Consider the following 17,640-nt stretch of genomic DNA (forward strand, 5'->3'; position numbering starts at 1 on the left):
TATTGCAATATTTTTCGGTTGACATTTCCGTAGATAAAATCATTAGCAATATGCTAATGATTTATTTCATTTATAGGAAATAAATGCTTCAAATTTATCGTATAAAGAAACTGTATACATGCGTTTACTTTTTGATAATATTTATTAAAATAAATTAACTTTTCGATCATAGTCAGTTATTGATTGAGATGCAGGTGTAAACCTGAAAGCTAGATTGTTATCTAACGAGAGATGTAGGTCTCTGTTTTAAAAGTGCTGAGTAAGTCATCATCTCAACATACAATCTTTGGTTACGCCTTACGCCTCTACGTCAGATCTATGTTTTTGGGGAGGGAGGGCGGCCCGTGGTGTGTACCGCTCTCATCGGAGGGGTGTAGCTCGCTTAACGTCTATCAGTTTCCACAGTTCATCACTCATGGTAAGTGTTTCTTATTTCTTTTGTTGAGTGTTTCTGTTTATTTTCGGAGGCTCTTCTTACCGCCAGTTTGTGCGTGTTTGTGATGCCTGTTGAGCCTCTGACTGTCAGAGTATCGCTGTTGATAATTTACCGTATTAGCAGCTCCGTGCGATGAGACTAACGGGACTGTCAACCTGAGTCCTCTAAACTGAATGGTAGAAACTGCTGTCGAAAAACGCACTTGACTTGAACTGAGCTGATACTTTAACGGATTTGGTCACTTTTATTTTCCTGAATGTTTCCACTAAACACACTAAGTACCGTCTTCTGTAATTTTATTTATATAGAACAGAAAGTACTTTTGCGTTACTCAACCGTGAATTTTTGGACTTATCTTTCGTAACGGTCTTGTCCTGTCATAACAGTACCCGCATTTACAGTTATAGAGAAATTATTTCTCTCTTTTTCTCCCTCTTTCTATATATATATATATATATATATATATATATATATATATATATATATATATATATATATGTATATATAAACTTTTCTGTGTAATTTTGTTGTAAGGTATTATATAGAAAGACAAATTATATTTGTCTATATACTTATATTTATATTTCTAGGCTGATAAGAAATTTATCATAAAACGAGTTATTCAAGGTATTGTGAAGCAACTAGATTATTTAAAAATTCCTTCCAGAGGTTAAAAGCAGGATCATTCTAGAATCTGATGAACCTGCAGCCTCATTGTATCTGAAGGCTGTTTCTTTTTTTTTTCTTTAGCTTTTCATTGTCATTGTCGAAGAAAAACAGGTATGCATACTAAAAACAGGGAAACAGTCAGGAGGGCAGATGTCGAGGATTACAGAGTTCATCTCCCCTTTTTCTCATGCTGCTGGTTGAGGGCAGATTCACCAAATGTGGAAGCTTATCACCTCCTCTGCAATGACTGAAGGTTGGTTTTCACCCTTTCACTCCACTCATACATTCTGATAACTGTTTCCATCTGTGCAGAGATGTAGTGGCCTGGAAGAGTCTAACATGACATGATGCATCCTAGTATCTGTTTGTCTGTTTCTGCTAAGTGGCTGAGAGCTTGGCTGCCCCTTCAGGGCACTGCTAACACAGCACAGCTATTCACGTCTCACTCGGATGGTCAGACCACCATGATGACGCTGCCCCTCCCCGCCTCCTCCTGTTCCTGCTGCGCTCACATTGCTCCATCCCTTCTTGGGCCTAGACTCAGAATTAAGGGTCTTTGTAGGAGCGTAATGTGTTGTGCATCTTTGTGTTGATGGTAGTGAGCATGACGCATACAAGATTGAACTCTGCGGCTTCTAAAGATGGGAGTTGCTTCACTCTCAGTTATGTGCTCAGCTTATTAAAACACTTTAATACTAGTGGTGATGAATCCTGAAGACACGCAGGCTAAGAAGACAGGACTGCAGTGTAATTTGGCCTCCAGAAGTGTTGGTTAGCTCTGTAGGAACAGCCACAATGTGTTTCTCCGAATGATGCTGACACTGGATCAGAATAATCACATGAAATTAGCAGTAGGTATATCACTCATGTAATGGCTTTGATATTACTGTTATTCATTGACAAAACTTATTAATGTCTTTGTTGTTTATGGAAATTGGGGTTGGAGGATGAAACTAGTTTTTCAATAGAAATTTCCAATGTATGCTGCTGAAACAATTTAAGATTAAAAACTTACAACTTGGTGGAATAAAATTCTGCAGCTGTGATATTTATTGTTTTGATTTCGATGCATGTAAAAAATATATATTCTTAATATATTCTTTATATTTTTATTTACATTGTACTTCCCTATCACAGATTTTAAGTTAGTTTTTGTTCATTCACTAACTGAATAATCACTTAATGGTTGTGGTTTTATTTAACACATGCTGATGCTTGACAAGATTAATGCTTAATTAATGATTAATTATTAATTTTAATTAATATTACCTGCACCATTTAGAAAATTGTGATGAGGTGCTTATTCTCATTATGGTTCATAAAATTACCTGTGACTTTGTTTCATAAGACTTTGAAAACCTTTTAGTCATAAAAATATAAACCTATTTGTACTTGTGAAGATTGATTTTAATATTACTGATGAGATCACTGAAGTTCAGATAATCTTTATTCCCAAATTGATGGTTAGCAGCAGAGTTGTTGTTGATGTCCTACATTCTTGACTTTCTGTTAAAACAGAGCAAACAGGTGTAATTTTTTGTAATTTTTATTCACTTGCACATTTCAGGTTAAAATTGAATAACTTTTTTATCTGACGAAGAGCCACTGACTTTAATTTTGTCCTGACGACGTAAACCCTCTTGACCTGGAAGAGGATGTACTTTTCAGAATCACATAATTTTAAAAAACAGTAAGTGTCCCTTATTTTAGTAGCTCTACTTCAGGGATGTCCAAAGTTCGGCCTCGGGGGGGCCTTTTGTGGGCCTTGACCTCAATGCCAGAATAGTTTGCACAGGGACAGTGGATAAATGTTTGGATGTAATTTTCACTGATAAGATTTGGGATTTCAGTGGAAAGAATAATAATTTAAATATTGTCCTTCTCTGAGTACTTTCATCTTGACATTTTTTAACCCAATTGAGAAAAGGTTGGATGTCTCTGCTTTAACATTTAGTCATAGTGAAAGGAAGTTTATCATTTTCTGTATCCTCATTAGCCACCCATATTACTGAGAATATGCATTAACCAGTGTCTTTTCACTGTTGCTTCATTTCCTTGTGGTTTGTGAGAATTTCTTTCTACACAGCCGTCTTTATTTCGCACCATATTTCATTTAGATTTGGACCGTAACTGGAGCACTGTAACGCTTTGATTAATTTTATTCGGGTTGTTTTGGTGTAGATTTGCTGCTGTACTTGAGATAAATGTTCTGTTTCTTGACCCAGTTTCAGTCAAGCTTCAGCTTAATTGCTCAGATGGTCTTAAGTTTGACTGTAAAGTACCTTGGTATACAGAGAAGTTCATTGTCAAAGCAGTGACTGTAAGGTCAACTTTGGACATGCTGTTTTTGGTTGACAATATGTTCTTGTGACAGCCAACTCAAGCAAATTAAGCTATTTTCCAGTGTTCTCAGTAGTATATATGTCAAAAATTTCCCCCCAAGATTAGGCTATCATCAAAACATTATGACTTCTTTCCTTGGGTGACCATTGCTGAGATATTTATTCCTATGGAGATTGTTACTGATCTTGAATATTTTCTACTGATGCACTTTTAAACCTTAGAGTTAAAGGACGAGTTGTAAGTGATGCATCCAAATTAACAATACAAAGGGCCTTTTTTCACACATGAAATATTTTTATTTATTATTTTTATGTAAGGTTCTTATAGTAGAGTTGGACGACATGTCTAAAAAAATTGACCATATTTGTTTATGTCCTAACCTTAGAGTTGTACGGGTAGGGGCACTTACTTTTTTCCATGTCTGTTTCTGGCAGGTTTTTGTCTCCATTATAACTTACTCCCACACTTCCAGATAGAAGGTGAAATTCCTTCATAAAGGCTGTGGTTTCTCGTGGCAACAAGCTGCCGGCCTCTCTCTGATCCCTCCCAACAGAAAACAGGCAAAGGCAGCTCAGCACCACAAGCGTTTACACTTGAAAGCGGGGCTGAGTACCTGGTAATCAGTGTTAAATGTAAGAGTCATAATATATTAAATTTTGTAAGACAATGATGAAATTGACATAAACTTCAAAGCAAAACTTAATTTTCTCTTTTAAAAAATCTTGTTTATTTCTTGGCTATTTGAGATCTTAATAAACACCAACAATGGAGGAGGATTCTAATGTCCAATTTTTCTGCCAGATAATTAGTTTCTTCCAGTGCTATGGCTCAGCCTCCTTAAGAACGATAATGTTGAGTACTACTTAAAATGTTCCATAACTTTTGAACATCTTCTCATTCAAACACAAAGGTGCTAAACTAATCTGTCCACTGAAATAATTTTGTAACTTGAAATTTTGTAATTTTTGTAATTTTGCAATGTTTTTGGTTAAGTGCCACCAATATATTTGAGAAGATGCATATTGCTGGGCAAAAATATTTCAATCTGAACATCCCTAAAGCTATTGGTGTTTGTTAAATTTTGTTGATCAAAAAGCTTTCAATAAAATCATGCCAGAGTAATTTTATTTTTAAGTTATTACCACAGACTGCTGGAGATAGTCTGTGGTCTGCTGGAGGATAATCGGAGTGCCCTCCAAGGTGGAGGTGGAGAGGTGCCCTCCAAGGATAATTGTGTTAGATGATAAATGGACAGATAGGAGATAGATAGTTACAATCACAGAACTATTCATTTATTCAATTTTAACATGTTCAATCACTTCGTCAATTTTACCACCTGACACTTTAGAGGCCTGAGTAATTGTAATCAAACTACTAAAATTTTGCACATCACTTGAAGTAATTAAATTGTTTAAAATAAGAATTAATCCACTTGGACACAATCATTTGCATCCAATATTGAAGACCCAAATGCAAATGGTTTCAGGTTGACTATAAAGTTCTTCTCACCTGCTGGAAGCATAAAGAGCTTCAAAGAGTCAAATGCTTCTTGGCCTGATGAGCTGGCAGGTTTCACCCATCTGTTGTGCCAAGTCACCATTGATCATGACATTGGCCACTCTCCCCATTGTCCATAGTGGCTGCGTGCTTTTAATACTGTTGGTGGTATGATATTTCATCTGGTGTGTAGGTGGTTTCCAGTCTGTTGACAGCTAACTATGCTCTCCCAGACCTGTTGGAGTATGAGCTGGATCACTTCTGCTAAACACTCATCAGTTCACTAAGTGAGGCACTACTGAAAGCCTAACATGTTTTACATAATCTGTTTATCACTGAGAAAGCAAACAAATGCTAGTAGGTGATAAAACAAGCCCTTCAGTAGTTGGACAAATTTAATTTGTGTTGTTGTCGTTGTAGCTGGACTAGTGTCAATTCCTCCAAGGTTCTAAATTATTCAGTAGAGCACCTGCTGTGGTGTTGAACACAAACAGAGGTGTTCTATAAACAAGACCTCTCCTGTAAATGCAAACCTTTTCCAAGAATATGTTAAACCTGCAATCTGACCATTACTCATTCTCAGGCTTCAGCTCTGACCTGTCTAGATTTATTCGATATGCTGCACTGTTACACACCCACATCTCGGCGCATCAGATGATATTTTCAGCCATTTACAACTGCAGCAGATCAATATGAATAGTTCCCACTGTTCACAGTATGTGCCAGGTCTCATGGTTAGAAACGACTCATGTTTCCATCACACCTATTGTTGGCTTAGCTCTTTTAAATATTGATAGTGCAGGAGTGCTAGTAAGTTTTTTTTTTTTTCTTTTCATATTTATGTTTTGGATATCTTTTCACCAAACATAAAACCCACAATAGATTTCAAAGTGAAAAACCCACCACACTTTATTTGTATAGCACCCTGCAAACAAATGTAATAGTATTTTGCAAGATTAAAAACAGACACCCCAACCCACCAAAAAATAAGCAGTTAAATAGAATAAGGAGTTAAAAACTTTTGGCAAAAGAGGTTGACCCCCACTCCGAAAATCAGTTTAGTACAGACATGAGCAGAAACTTCATGTTTTTGCCCTTCATTAACAAATAAATGCTAAAGAATGAAAAGTTAAATTATTTGATTAGACCAACACTCTTGACAACAAAGGACAAGTCCTAAAACACAAAGGTTTTGCCATTCTAAATGTTTAGTTAGACTATTTGGCAACTTCAGCTTGGTACATGTGCAAGCATGTTTTATGAACTTTTCTTTGACGTCAACACTTGTTAAAGGAGGTCATTGCGCATTCACTTGTTTATCCTGTTCCTCGAAGGTTTAGCACCACCTTGGCATCAATGTGCCAAAATGTGGGTTTTATCAGACAATGGGGAAAATTGTGCCTATATAGAGCAAACTACCTGCTGCCTGCCTCCTCACTTTCACTGGGTGGCAGGGTTAAAGCCAATACAACCAGGCGAAAAATGCCGCGAACCTTTCGATGGCTTTGATTCATGTGGCGTCTTTCACTTCCTTTGTAATGTCTCTGTCTTCGTTGTCTCGTTTACTCTGCATCACCATTTGACACAAAGAGCTGTGTCTCTTATCACAGTCTGTGCAGCGTGCTGAAGTCATCTCCTTCACTGTCACAGCTGGCAGAACTGTGCCATTATCTGCCTCTGAGCCCCACGTACACACACGTTAATACAATAACGATTGTTCCTGTTTCCTGGCTGTACTGTTGTTCTGCAGCTGCTGAATGAGATGTGCTGCAGTTTCCACTGGTCATAGATGTCACTCACCAAAACCCATACATATACTGTATAAGTACACATACACACTCTATGTAATTATGTTGCAGGGTTGTTTTTTTTTTTTTTTGTAGTCGCTGTTTTCTGGGTTTGACACAAACATGCACTGCACTGAAACACAAACAGCTGACCGAACTCTCTGGCCTCATTCTGCTCTTATTGATGTGTGTCTGTCAGTGAAAGGACCGCAGGACAAAGAGCAGCGATGGGTCTGTGTGGGGCTCACAGGAAACAAAGAAAGGCCTATTCCATGCCAGCTTGCAGACTCTTCTGGAAACACTGTGCTGGCTTGTTTAGGCTGCATCCATATTTTCAGCTAAGCAGCTGTATATTCAGCAAATGCCAACAGCATATTTTCTAAAGGGTCATAGAAACCAGGCCACTCTGACTTCTATGTTGTGTCATTCATTCCTAGTTAGCTTTGTCCCTCAACAAGAGATGAATTTAAGAGAACTGACTAGAAAAGACCATGTGCTTTGTCATGCTGCTGTGATAATAACCTATTGAGATGAAGCTTGAAAATTTTAAAAAAACGTATCACGATATAAGCGTTTCATATCAGTTTATAAAGATAGTTATTGTTTTTTTTTTTGTTTTAAATATCCAAAATATTGCCAGGCTGGTGACGTGACATCTTTGACTGGTGACATCTTTTATCCACAATTTCCTCTTTAGCTGTTGCAATTATTTTTTCTTTCTTGTACATTTTTGTCAGCACACAGTTGAGATAGCAATGAGATGTAGAGTTATGGATGGTGACGTGTTTGTATGAATGAAGATGATTCTGCTCCAGATTGGCCTGTGGTCATTTGTTATTGGCCATTGACAGTGTTGTGAATTTTTTGAGAAAAATGCTGATGTTCATAGGATGCCAATCCTGTCTCTGTTTGTTAGGAGCTGTTCTTGGTTCCTGGCATTTAAAAATGTACAGCATTCTCAATGTCTTGTGCTTTTTGATATCAAAATCTTGATGCAGATTCAGAATAGGAGTTGATGTGACGTTGCCAGCTGTGCTTTATTTATTAGTCAGTTCCTGGTGGGCTGTAAGAATGTCATGAGGTGACACCGTTTGGTCTAGAAAAGGACATTTGTCATGCAAGACCCATCTGGTGTTCTTTCAGTTGCGTCATCAATTTGTCAAGGTGGATCACCACGACTTTATTAAACTGAACAAATGTTTATACATGTAAACCAAGTCTGATAACGAAGCTAGTGTCCTCTAAAAGCTCCTGAAAGCGGATTTAGTTTGGACATAAAACCATGGGCAATCAAGAAACATCCAATCCACACAGGGATCAGCCTCGGGATGAGGGAGGGGATTTACTACAATAGCAAGAGTGTTGGGTCCTGCTGTCGGGACAGAACATCAGGTTCAGCTTCAGCTGTGGGACAGGATTAACTTAGGTTTATCCCTTGACTCATCAACTCTGAGTCAACAGCCGAGTGTTGAATCAGAATGAAACACACTTCTCTGTCACTTTCCCAGCTGGTAGTTTGCAAATCTATGCTCTGATCTGCGACTAAGATAGTCAGTGCAATATTATTCTGCAGGTGAATGCATTGCTAGTTTAAATTCCATGATGTAATGAATGACCAACATTTTTTTTTTACTCAGAAAACCCATACACCATGAAAGTTTCTTCATTATGAAAGTTTAACAGAAAAATTGACAAACTACAGTTTTGAGCTTGTTGAGGCAGCTCATAAAGACATTCACTTCTAGCCATTGGTAGTTAAATAATACAGCAGATATCATTAAAATCAATGTCAGGATAGAATGTTTATTTGAGTATAAATGATTTCATATTATTTTGTCATAATCTGTCAAACACTTGTCTCAATGATAAATTATTCTTCCCATAAAATAATTTTGTTATAACAGATCTAAAAAATTAAGGAGGTACTGTGTATTTCTCAGATCAAAATTTATTTAGTCTCAAACAAATTATACCTAAATTAAGGATTATGGATTAAGGATTATGAGAAAAGCTAGCAGAAACTGCTAGCTTTTCATAACCAGTAGCTAACATAACCAAAGTTAATTTTACAACTGAATATCTTTTTGCTGCTGATTTTCAAACACTATTTATTATTTAAAAATATGGACACTAATTCTTCACACTAATCTTCTACAGCCAGAAGTTTTAAAATGGGTTTTAAGTTTAAACCAAGATTTATTATTCTCTGAATTGTATTTTTTGTATCTATTCCAAGTACGTTGACAAAATCGGAAGTATGGTGTACTATTATTATTATTAGTTTCTGAAGTTAGAAAACGAGATTTACAAGCTGCTTAGTCATGACTCCTGTGAAGAAGACATTTAGAGTTGCTGCTGACATTTTAAAAGTTTTCCTCTCTATTTTTTCCCCCCCATCTTTTATTCTTTATTCTTGTCTCTCTCAGCATCCCAGGAAGAGTGAAAAATAAAAGGATGACAGCTGGGCTGATGGTAGGTGGGTTTTTCTCAGTTTTTTCCCTATTCTGCTCCTTTTCCCTGCAATATTTTTCGGGCTGTCTTCAGTTCCTCAGTTTGTGTTCATAGTTATACAGGAAGATAAGATATTTAGCATTTGATGTTGTAGTATCATTGGATTTGCTACATAGAACAGGAACACATTTCAACTTCAAGCCTTGCAGATCAGTCTTATTTCAAATGTTTGTTGGCTGTTTATATTTTTAGCTGTTTTTTTCTAATAAAACATTTTATACTGCTTTACGTATTCCAGTTCCCTACTTAAATCCAACATTTTTAAAAGCATTTCGCTGTTTAATTCTCAAGGATTAAAGTTGTTTGCATTAAATTGATCTCGAGTTGAGGGAAAATTAATGACAATTAATCAAGGAAACATTTGAGCCTCTGATTAACTTTGTCCTTTTTTGTGTGTTAGACCAAGGCTGCTTGTTCCTGAGTCAAAGATGTTTGCTCCCAATTTGGATTCATCCCTCTGAAGGCGCCTGACCTGATCCCATCCTCCATCACAGTCCCGCCTCTTCTTCTACTGTCCTGCCATCCTTTATTCTCCCTTCTCTGTCACTGTCCCTCAGCATGTCTCACACATAGAGAGCGAGGCGAAAGCAGACTGTCGAGTTAGGCAATATATCCTTGCTATTTATTTGGTTTCAGCAGGGCTATATGCAGCAAGGGGAAAGCAGTCAAAGTGACCCAGAAAAGATGGGCCCCAGTTCAAATCCTGCAGGTAGTGGAGGGATGGAGCGTTCACAGGGCCCAGGGTTGAGGAGGGCCTCATCTCTTTCTACACATCCTTCTTTGAGTAAGATGAGCCAAAACGCCAAGAAAAGCATGGGGGTTTTTGGTCAGGGTTTGAAGCAACTGTTCCAACATCAACGTAAACGCCTCTCCCGCTCTCGCTCCACCATCCCTTCATCATCCTCCTCCTCATCCTACTCAGTGGTGTCAGCAGGCGGCGCCTCTCCCTCTGCTCCTCAGGACATTTTGGGGTCCTGCACTTCTGACTCTGATTGCCTGTCTGCTCCTGTGATTTCTTCTGCAGCTGGACAGGGCTCAGGCGCTGCAGGCATGATTAGGCGTGGGACCAGCCTGCAGGCGCGACGCAGCAAGGGGTCCGGGTCTGGGAGCGGAGACCGGGACCCCCTTCTGAGAAGTAGCCCTCAGCCTCCGCAGCGACGGAACACCCACGACCCACAGCAGCATGTTAGTCGCCCACGCTCCTCGTCCACCACCGACACCACGCCCAGCAGCCCTGCACCTGCGCTCGGCGTAGGGGATGTGGTGCTGTCGTCTGGGTACCAGTCTACTGAGGAAACGGACAGAGTAAGTGACAGGAGCCATTAATCACCGCTTCAGTTGCGGGTGATCAATGTGTCCTCTGTTTGCTTTCACAAGTGTCAAGCTTTGTTTGTCAGTGAATTGTCAATCAAAAGTTGAAGTTCACCCTGCTTTGTGTACAAAAACATCTTGCTGCTATTTTAGCTGAGAATTAGTTCCCATTCATACTGAGAATATATTAAATTACCAGCCTCAAAATTAATGAATAATGTCAGCTGGTTCAATTGCGCCACTCTTGTTTTTTCAAAGCCAACTATAATAATGTATGTTGTGCTATTCTATCGTAACTCATTTTAAAACTACGTTTGAGTTCAGGCAAATGTGTCGTACTTTTGGAATAGACCCATCGCAGCATGACGTGGTGAAAGTCTGTTGTTCTTACTCTTGTGTTTTCTCTGGTTAGCAAAAGAACCTAAATGTTACATCAAACTTGAGCTGGAAATTTGTAGAAACTCTGAGAAGTGAATGTAAACAGCCAAGTACTGAGACTTTGTTGTGTACATGGGTACACTCTAAGATTTATTAGAGACCATACAATTGTTACAACTTTTCCTATATTTCAGCTGTAGCCTGGCCTACATATTATAATGGTTATATTTATTGTGTCTGATATCCAGAAATGTGTAAAAAAAAAAAAAACATCAAGGAAAGGAGAAAGAACGAGCAACTGAGAACGTAGCCGAAAATTGTTGAAGAGCAATGATGTCATATGTGGAGCACCAAATTTTTAAATGAAAAGTAGAAATGGTGCAATCTTCAGTTTGAATTGAAGTTCTTGAAGTAAAAATTCATATTCTGATTATCCAGTGAAGAGAAGGAAGTCAGGAAATGTGTTATCTGAGAAAATTAGCTTGAACTGATACAACATGTTGGAATTGTTTCAAACCCAGTCTGCCTGTAATTCACCATAGTAGCAACTGACAACTTGCTACAAAAACTGTCATTACAATTCTGCAAGTTTTATAGTGAGTCATTATTAATTTTGCTCTTTTTTGATTAGCATTGTTGCTGTGATGCCACAGACATCACCCCTACAGTTTCAGAAGGAGGGTTATTTTTTTTAGCAAACCCTGCAGTGGTTGTTTAAGTCTAACCTCTCCCCACATTATCAGTCTGTTTTACTTAGGTAAGTTTAACTGGATACAGTAAACTAGCTGTCAAAACATTAATTAGTCGGTCACGCCACTCAAACTCTATAAATATGTTTGCATCTAGTTTTTTTCATAGCATGTCTCACACCAGCAGTTGCCTTATCATCTGGCTGTTTACTGCCTGCATTTTGATTTCTAAAATCTAAGATTTAAATTATTAAGTAATTATGAGGAAAATATACAGTTTTTTATGGGTTTGGAGAAATCTGTCTGTCCTATCTGTGTTTACATTCATGAAGCTCACCTGCGCAGTTTATCTTTGCAGTAAAAGTACTCGCTCCATTCAGTAAACATTCACAAATTCATTTGAGATATTCCAGTTATAAAGGTGTTTTTGTCAAGAAAACGATTCGTTTTCCCTGTAAACTCCTACACTAAAGCCGTAGGATTCATTATGTAACACAATGTCCATATGTAGCTATCTCTGGCTCTCATTTTGTTCTTCCCACATCACCTGAATCAGAACTTTTCTATAACTATATATAGCTTTGTGTGCTTTTAAGTGGGAACAAATTTTCAGTCTATTTTGAAAACTACAATCAAATCCCTCTGCAGTTTGTCTCAGTAGCGATGGATGACGAATCAATTCTTCTTGGCAAAACACAAGTACAGTTTGAGATGGGTAAGCAGCTAGATGTGGTCTCCCTCTTTTGTTTTCTTCATGTTTTATGAAACCATAATAATCCCGAGACATGAACTAATTTATAAATCAAGGTTGCACAAGAGAAGGTCTGTAAAAATGATTGAAATATATATTCAGGGTTTCAGCTGCTTTTGTTTGAGAAATCCAACATGCATTGATACAAAGTAGTCATAGAAACCTGGTTATCCCATCTGCGATCTCTCTTTAGGGTTTAATTCTCGGTTATTTGAATATAGCTTGATTGTATTTTATGGTATCTTATTGCATTTTATTAATATTATTATTATTATTATTATTATTATCTTTTAGCAGCCTTTTTCTAATATGTATAATATTTATAGGTTTCTTCTCAATATTTGTCCAGTCAGGATTTAAATAAAGTAGCTCTGGATTTTCATTAATAAACAAGTCCTTTTATGTCTTAAAACATAATGCATTCTCTAATCTCTATCGTGTTTGATAAAGTAATTATAGAATAATGAAAGGTCCACATACAGAATGTCTTTTTAAAAAAAACAAACATTTTAGGTAGGACGACTTTGTGTGCCAAATGAGCACTATTAAAGTAGGAATCTGTACTTTGGACAGTGTAGCCATTGGCCAGGTTCTGCTGGAAAATGAAATCATCATCTGCTTCTCAGCAGAGAAGTAGTCTGAAGTGTCCCAATCGACAGTTGCATTTACTTAATTCTGGTTCTGTGCCTCTCTACTCCTACTTCTGACTCTGGAACCTTGATTTCCAAATCAAGTGCAAAATGCACTGTGATCAGACTGAGTGTGGTCCTTTTTCTCCCTTGGTCAAGTAAGATGCTTCTGACTTTGTCCCTGGCTCAGAGGTGGTTAACACAAGAAATGCAACAGCCGTGCCCGTGTTTTGGATGTATTTGTGGATGACCCCCGAACTCTTGAATGGGCTTTACTTGATCCTCTTGATCCTCTGTTTTCCTTCCACTCAATTTTACATTAATATGATTGGATAAAGCATTCTGATTGTTTGTTGGAGATGCTGTCTGCTGTAAAACTGTCTTTCCATGATTGTTTAGGCCATAACATTTCAGTATTATAAATAATTTATTTAATATTCAAATTTTCCGAGACACTGAATTTTTTGGTTTTATTAGCTGAAATACATACTTATCAAAAATATTAAGTTACACTTTTTAAACTGAATTATTAAAAAATAATCAACATTTTAATTAAAGTAACATTTTCTTAAAGATGCACCTGTAGAGATGATAGAAGTTAGGCCTTTGTGCCACCAGAGGTCGCTGTCAGATCTACTAACCAGCTCTGAAGAGTAACATGGAGCTGCTATTTGCACTATGAGCTCATCGTGGGTTATTAAAATGACCTTACATTACTAGAATAAAATGATTTCCTTTTAATCCAGTTGTGTCTGGCAAATCTCAGTCATCTGTAGAGGTGCTTACATTCAGTAACAGCTTTAGTGTAGGCTGTATATTTAATAAAGTTCCTACCTTGTGTGAGTGACCTCACCCTAACAGAGAGCAGACATGCGAGCGGTATTAGTCTTTAGAGGATCATGGACCTTTCTGAGGTCTGGTGGAGGAGATCAGAACCCGCTCGCTCATTTCCAGCTAACATCACAGCCCTGCCTTAGCATAGCAACATAGCAATGTCATCAGGGCAATCCAAGCTGTCGTTGTGGCTACCCTTAAATTGCAACATGATGTATACCCTACTTTTAGTTACCATAGTAACAGCGTAGTTGACCTTGGAAGTGTGACATCCTGCTGTTTGTAGGGGTTGATGGTTCAAGGCTTCTTTTTTTTTTTTTTTAAGTTGTTTATCAGGAATATTCAGCAAGTGATCGATTTCTTTCTTTTCTCCTTTGCTTCCTCTCCTTAATTTCCCCCCGCTGTGCTTCCTTTGACCCTCTGGTTTCCCTTCACTCCCCCCCCCCTCCCTCAATCCCTGGAGAGAGCTATTACAAGCAGTCAGCTGGTCCCTCCTCCTTTGCTATCTCCCCCTCCTCCCTTTCATTCCCTCTACCGGCACCTCCTCCACCTCATCCTTCTCACCACCCCACCCTTCGGCACATTGACAGGAAGCAGGAGGCAACCTTACCTCGTCCTAGATGAGTGAGAGCTGAGCTGTAGCTGTATGTGTCTGAGGGTATCGTCAGTCTCCGTCATCAGAGAAGAATGTGGAGGGGTGTGTGCATGCGTGAATGTAAAGTCTCATTTTCATCCGTGTTTACGGAAAATCATTTGTGCATTGATGGCCATGTGATTGTGAGTGAGTGAGTGAGTGAGTGAGTGAGTGGGTGAGTGAGTGAGTATGACACACCTCACTTCACTATGAATACAAGTGTGGAGGAAACACAGTAGATCTGTTTGTCTTTAGCCACTTCATCTTTTTTGTCTCTACCCAGTTTCCTCTCCTCTCTGCTCACTTGTGTTTGCATAGTGGAGGGGTGCAGTGTGAACCCATGGCTATTTAGAGAGGATGGTAGCATGTGTGTTTGTAGCACGTGTGTGTGAATGGGGAGTGTGTTATTGGAGGCTGTGTGTGCTTTGGAGGACTATCAGCAGAGGGGAGTAGAACAGGGATTCCAGCTGTGGGTCTGTCAGTCAGTCAGAGAGGATGGTGCAGCGTTTCAGTCTTCGTAGACAATACTCCAAGGTAAGCTTTGCACTCAAATGTGTGCTCATATCTCCATCCATTAATTTTTCCTTTTTTTTTTATTTTGCAATGAAGTCCGGGTAACATCCTTTTAAATCTTTTTTCTTCTTTTCACCACCTGTCATGAAACTTCTTAATAGTATCCTTCTTGCTAAGGTTTTAACTTGATTTACAAACTATCCACATCCATATTATAAGATAGAAATCTCCCTGCACCCGTATTTCACAAGAAGCATCAGTTACACTCTTTGTTTTGTGTGTTTTTAATTTGTTTCCACTTCTGGATGGTGTGTTGCACATGGTAACTGAGTGCTCCATCTTCTGAGTTTATTCAGGCTCTTATAAACATTAACTCGCACTAATGCTGTAAGTGTGCCTGTCTTTGTAATCGATCCAAGGTCTATCCAAGGGATAGGCTTTTACTACATATACATGTGATTATTTTTGACTAGAGAGCATTTATGACTCGATCTTGATAGCAGGCTGTTAATGTGTGTTTTATGATTGTCCCCTGGTGGTGATGTGGATAAAGACAGTGGATAGGTTGTGTTAAGTACCAATGATATTATTTTTGAGAGCCTGATGTTCTGGTTCTTGAACTCAGTCTGTTATTTATAACAACTAGGTTTTGCTCTGATTATTTAGTTGACTAGCCACATCTTCCCAATCTATATTTATATATGCAATAGTTCTGGTAACACCACATACTTCTGATTTTGACATACTTCTGATTAGTTTTAGATAGTAAAAACTAATCTACTGATCTACTGGCAGACTTACTAAACCAAGTAAAAGAGCATTTAATAATAAATCCAATAAGGAGGAGATGGGAGTGCTCTGGTTTATGAGGGGTGTCTTAAAATTGGATTTTTCTGTAACTACAGAAAAATCCAATTAGTCCATTTTAGTAATAACCAAGAGCAGCCTCGTAGACACAGAATACAGTCCCTTATAAAATCCCTTTTGATGTTTTTCACATTTTTCTCATGTTACAACCACCAACTTCAATGAACTGTTTTGGGTTTTATTTGACAGACCCATAACAGAGCGTTAGCTAGTAGTTGAAAGGATACAAGGTTTTTCTTTGTTGCGAGTAGAAATGAGGGAAATGTGTCAGGTGTTTGTATTTAGTCCACCCTCCACTGCATAATGTTTCCACCACCATGGTACACTGCGAAGGTGGTGTGTTAGTTATACTACATGGAGGCTGAAAAGTTTTGTTCGGGTCTGATCTGACCAGGCCATCTTCTTCTACATGTTTTGTTTGTGCAAATATGACTTCTTTAATCAATTACTTTATTTTCTTGTAATTCTTGTACTCTATATATTATGTATTCTTGTTTATCTGGTTGTAACATGATAAATTGTGGAAAAATTCCAAGGAGTATAAATACTTTTGGAAGATTATATAAATTAGAGCTGTAATGAAAACAAACTGTGAATGTTAATAAATCGGTGAGGTACTGCATGCCTGGCTTTTTTCCTGTCTACAACATGGGTCATATAAGCATAAACTAGATTGTGTGCTCAGTGTAAATTATGTTACCTTCTTCATCTTGCTAGACTTTATCTTGTTATATAAATAAGAAGCTTAATTTTACATGAGTTTTATGTATCTATTCCATTCAACTATATTCAAACATGTCACTACTTGTTGTTTAGGGGAACAGAATCTGATAGTTGAGAGAAAAAAACATCAGCGCAAACCCTTGCAGATTTTTAATCATCCAGCTGTCACATTTATTTATTTGCTGCTCCTGCTAATATGGAAAACACATTTTCTTTCACAGCTTTTGGTCAACTCTAATGAGTTGCAGTATGATTAGTTAGAGGTTTCATGTTTGTGTTTCCTCCAATAATTTAAGGACAAAGTGGTTTAGTGGTCATATTAATTATGTCTTCTTCTGCCCTTCCAAATAAATGTACATGTTAGAATAATCTGCCTTTGTTTTAAGTGCTTTCTCATGCAAATGTTGAAGATCTGGTTTTTCCATCCTGCAGCAGCTGTCATATCAGTTACAGATGTTAAGGCTTGTGGCTAAATTTGCAGGTAAATAATTCCACAGTTGACAGTGATGCCTAATTTGGTATCCTCCATAAATTTTCAACACAGTAGCACACAAATAATATTAATTTACAACATAAATACCAAAATAAAGTGTATTAAGGTGCAAGACTTTAAACTGATGTAGGGATTTTTTCTAATTGGGATGTTATAAGAGGAGTTTAAGCAGTAAAAATGAAAAAGCTCTGTTGGGATTCGAGATAACAAACTGTAAAAAACTGAAGCTAAGCCTTGAGGCTATACTTTTTACGCTAAGAAAAATATTTTTTCTGGCTGAAAAACTTCGACAGCGTTGGTCTTTGGTAATCATAGTGTTCTTCGGGCCTGTCTGCAACTTGTTTTTTCCAAAAATGTGGAGATGGGGGAATTATTGGAAAAGAAGGGGGTTGGTAGGTGACCTCTTTTCTTTCCCTCAAGTCAAATTTTCACAACCCACCTGTCTCCCTGCTCAGCCTTTGTCTCCTTTTGTTTACATGTGTACATGATGTGACATTGCTGTAAATTATCCATGCAGACTAAGACGAGGCACAATTCCTTTTGTTGTTGTAAATCCAAAAATGAAAACCTAAAAA

General features: G+C 37.9%; 1 protein-coding gene across 8 annotated transcripts in view; it reads left to right on the forward strand.

Annotated features, from left to right (window-relative positions):
• Positions 1 to 300: 300 nt before the first annotated feature.
• The window catches only part of tmcc1a (transmembrane and coiled-coil domain family 1a), a 48,289-nt gene continuing 30,949 nt past the window's right edge, over positions 301 to 17,640 (forward strand). Inside the window, exons 1-5 of one of the 8 annotated variants that reach the window (XM_028017158.1) lie at positions 318 to 418; positions 1,187 to 1,216; positions 1,313 to 1,358; positions 9,159 to 9,208; positions 9,644 to 10,548. In XM_028017158.1, the coding sequence (XP_027872959.1) occupies positions 9,889 to 10,548 (660 nt within the window). In that variant the 5' untranslated portion in view covers positions 318 to 418; positions 1,187 to 1,216; positions 1,313 to 1,358; positions 9,159 to 9,208; positions 9,644 to 9,888. The other 7 variants (XM_028017179.1, XM_028017164.1, XM_028017148.1 and 4 more) reach the window with 7 other exon arrangements.

The sequence above is a fragment of the Xiphophorus couchianus genome, chromosome 1, assembly GCF_001444195.1.
Source record: "Xiphophorus couchianus chromosome 1, X_couchianus-1.0, whole genome shotgun sequence".
NCBI classification, from domain to species: domain Eukaryota; kingdom Metazoa; phylum Chordata; class Actinopteri; order Cyprinodontiformes; family Poeciliidae; genus Xiphophorus; species Xiphophorus couchianus.